This window comes from Hemiscyllium ocellatum, chromosome 40 (genome assembly GCF_020745735.1).
Source record: "Hemiscyllium ocellatum isolate sHemOce1 chromosome 40, sHemOce1.pat.X.cur, whole genome shotgun sequence".
Taxonomy (NCBI): domain Eukaryota; kingdom Metazoa; phylum Chordata; class Chondrichthyes; order Orectolobiformes; family Hemiscylliidae; genus Hemiscyllium; species Hemiscyllium ocellatum.
Window position 1 is genome coordinate 2,066,499 of NC_083440.1, and position 2,500 is coordinate 2,068,998.

At 61.5% G+C, this 2,500-nt stretch overlaps 1 protein-coding gene across 1 annotated transcript in view; it reads right to left on the reverse strand.

Annotated features, from left to right (window-relative positions):
• Positions 1 to 2,500, reverse strand: part of LOC132834501 (lysine-specific demethylase 2A-like) — a 44,518-nt gene that overhangs the window by 9,784 nt on the left and 32,234 nt on the right. The window contains exon 11 of the mRNA XM_060853425.1: positions 46 to 428. Within this exon, the coding sequence (XP_060709408.1) occupies positions 46 to 428 (383 nt within the window). The remainder of the gene's footprint in view (positions 1 to 45; positions 429 to 2,500) is intronic.

Below are 2,500 nucleotides of genomic sequence, written 5' to 3' on the forward strand. Positions count from 1 at the left end.
GAGCACCGCCCCCCCGCCCCCACCCCGTCCCGGGGTGCGTCTCACCTGCATTGCCTGGAGCAGCGAGTCTGGGTCCAGGAGTCCCGCAGGAACACACTTCTTGTGTTCAGGCAGAGCCTGCAGCTTATCGACAAGCGCCTGCAGGCCGGTGCGCTCAAACTGGGTCAGGTGGATCCAGCGGCTGGGGGCTGGCTCCTGTGGTCCCACGCAGCCTCCTCCTGCACTGTCCAGCGACTCAGACGATGGGCTCTTCAGTGGCCTGTTCGCCTGCTCCTGGGGCAGCCCATTGTGGTTGGGAGCCTGGCTTTCACAGGGAGCCTTCCGCAGCGAGTGGCTGCGCCTCTCCCTCTCTGCTGGCTCCTCACGCTCATCCACCTCGTCCTTCACCACATCACCATTCTCCGTGTCGTCAGACTCCGTGTCTTCATCTGGAGGGGGGAGGGGGGTGTCGCAGTGAGACAGAGAGGGAGAGAGAGAGAGAGAAGCCAATGTGTATTACAGGCTGAGGGGCGGGCAGCCTGGTTCATCACAGAAACATACCCGATGGGGGGGGCCGGAGGAAGGCTGGGGGCCGAGGGAGCGGGATGGGCTTGCCTGACAGACAGGAGGGGCAGCGAGGGGGGCAGCACATGCACAAAAGACACAAGAGCGAGAGCCAATAGACAATAGGTGCAGGAGTGGGCCATTCTGCCCTTCGAGCCTGCACCACCATTCAATATGACCATGGCTGATCATCCTCAATCAGTATCCTGTTCCTGCGAGAGAGCGCACAGAGAGAGAGAGAGAGAGAGAGAGAGAGAGAACCGCGAGAGAGAGAGAGAGAGAACCGCGAGAGAGAGAGAGAGAGAGAGAGAGAGAGAGAGAGAGAGAGAGAACCGCGAGAGAGGGAACCGCGAGAGAGGGAACCGCGAGAGAGGGAACCGCGAGAGAGGGAACCGCGAGAGAGGGAACCGCGAGAGAGGGAACCGCGAGAGAGGGAACCGCGAGAGAGGGAACCGCGAGAGAGGGAACCGCGAGAGAGGGAACCGCGAGAGAGGGAACCGCGAGAGAGGGAACCGCGAGAGAGAGAACCGCGAGAGAGAGAACCGCGAGAGAGAGAACCGCGAGAGAGAGAACCGCGAGAGAGAGAACCGCGAGAGAGAGAACCGCGAGAGAGAGAGAGGGAACCGCGCGAGAGAGAGAGGGAACCGAGCGAGAGAGAGAGGGAACCGAGCGAGAGAGAGAGGGAACCGCGCGAGAGAGAGAGGGAACCGAGCGAGAGAGAGAGGGAACCGCGCGAGAGAGAGAGGGAACCGCGCGAGAGAGAGAGGGAACCGCGCGAGAGAGAGAGAGAGAGAGAGAGAGAGAGAGGGAACCGCGAGAGAGAGAGAGAGAGAGAGAGAGAGAGAGAGAGGGAACCGCGAGAGAGAGAGAGGGAGGGAACCGCGAGAGAGAGAGAGAGAGGGAACCGCGAGAGAGAGAGAGAGAGGGAACCGCGAGAGAGAGAGAACCGCGAGAGAGAGAGAGAGAGAGAGAGAGAGAACCGCGAGAGAGAACCGCGAGAGAGAGAGAGAGAGAGAGAGAGAGAGAGAACCGCGAGAGAGAGAGAGAGAGAACCGCGAGAGAGAGAGAGAGAGAGAGAGAGAGAGGGAACCGCGAGAGAGAGAGAGAGAGGGGGAACCGCGAGAGAGAGAGAGAGAGAGGGAACCGCGAGAGAGAGGGAACCGCGAGAGAGAGGGAACCGCGAGAGAGAGGGAACCGCGAGAGAGAGGGAACCGCGAGAGAGAGGGAACCGCGAGAGAGAGGGAACCGCGAGAGAGAGGGAACCGCGAGAGAGAGGGAACCGCGAGAGAGAGGGAACCGCGAGAGAGAGGGAACCGCGAGAGAGAGAACCGCGAGAGAGAGAACCGCGAGAGAGAGAACCGCGAGAGAGAGAGAGGGAACCGCGCGAGAGAGAGAGGGAACCGAGCGAGAGAGAGAGGGAACCGAGCGAGAGAGAGAGGGAACCGCGCGAGAGAGAGAGGGAACCGAGCGAGAGAGAGAGGGAACCGCGCGAGAGAGAGAGGGAACCGCGCGAGAGAGAGAGGGAACCGCGCGAGAGAGAGAGAGAGAGAGAGAGAGAGAGGGAACCGCGAGAGAGAGAGAGAGAGAGAGAGAGAGGGAACCGCGAGAGAGAGAGAGGGAGGGAACCGCGAGAGAGAGAGAGAGAGGGAACCGCGAGAGAGAGAGAGAGAGGGAACCGCGAGAGAGAGAGAACCGCGAGAGAGAGAGAGAGAGAGAGAGAGAGAGAGAACCGCGAGAGAGAACCGCGAGAGAGAGAGAGAGAGAGAGAGAACCGCGAGAGAGAGAGAGAGAGAGAGAGAGAGAGGGAACCGCGAGAGAGAGAGAGAGAGAGGGAACCGCGAGAGAGAGAACCGCGAGAGAGAGAGAGGGAACCGCGCGAGAGAGAGAGGGAACCGAGCGAGAGAGAGAGGGAACCGAGCGAGAGAGAGAGGGAACCGAGCGAGAGAGAGAGGGAACC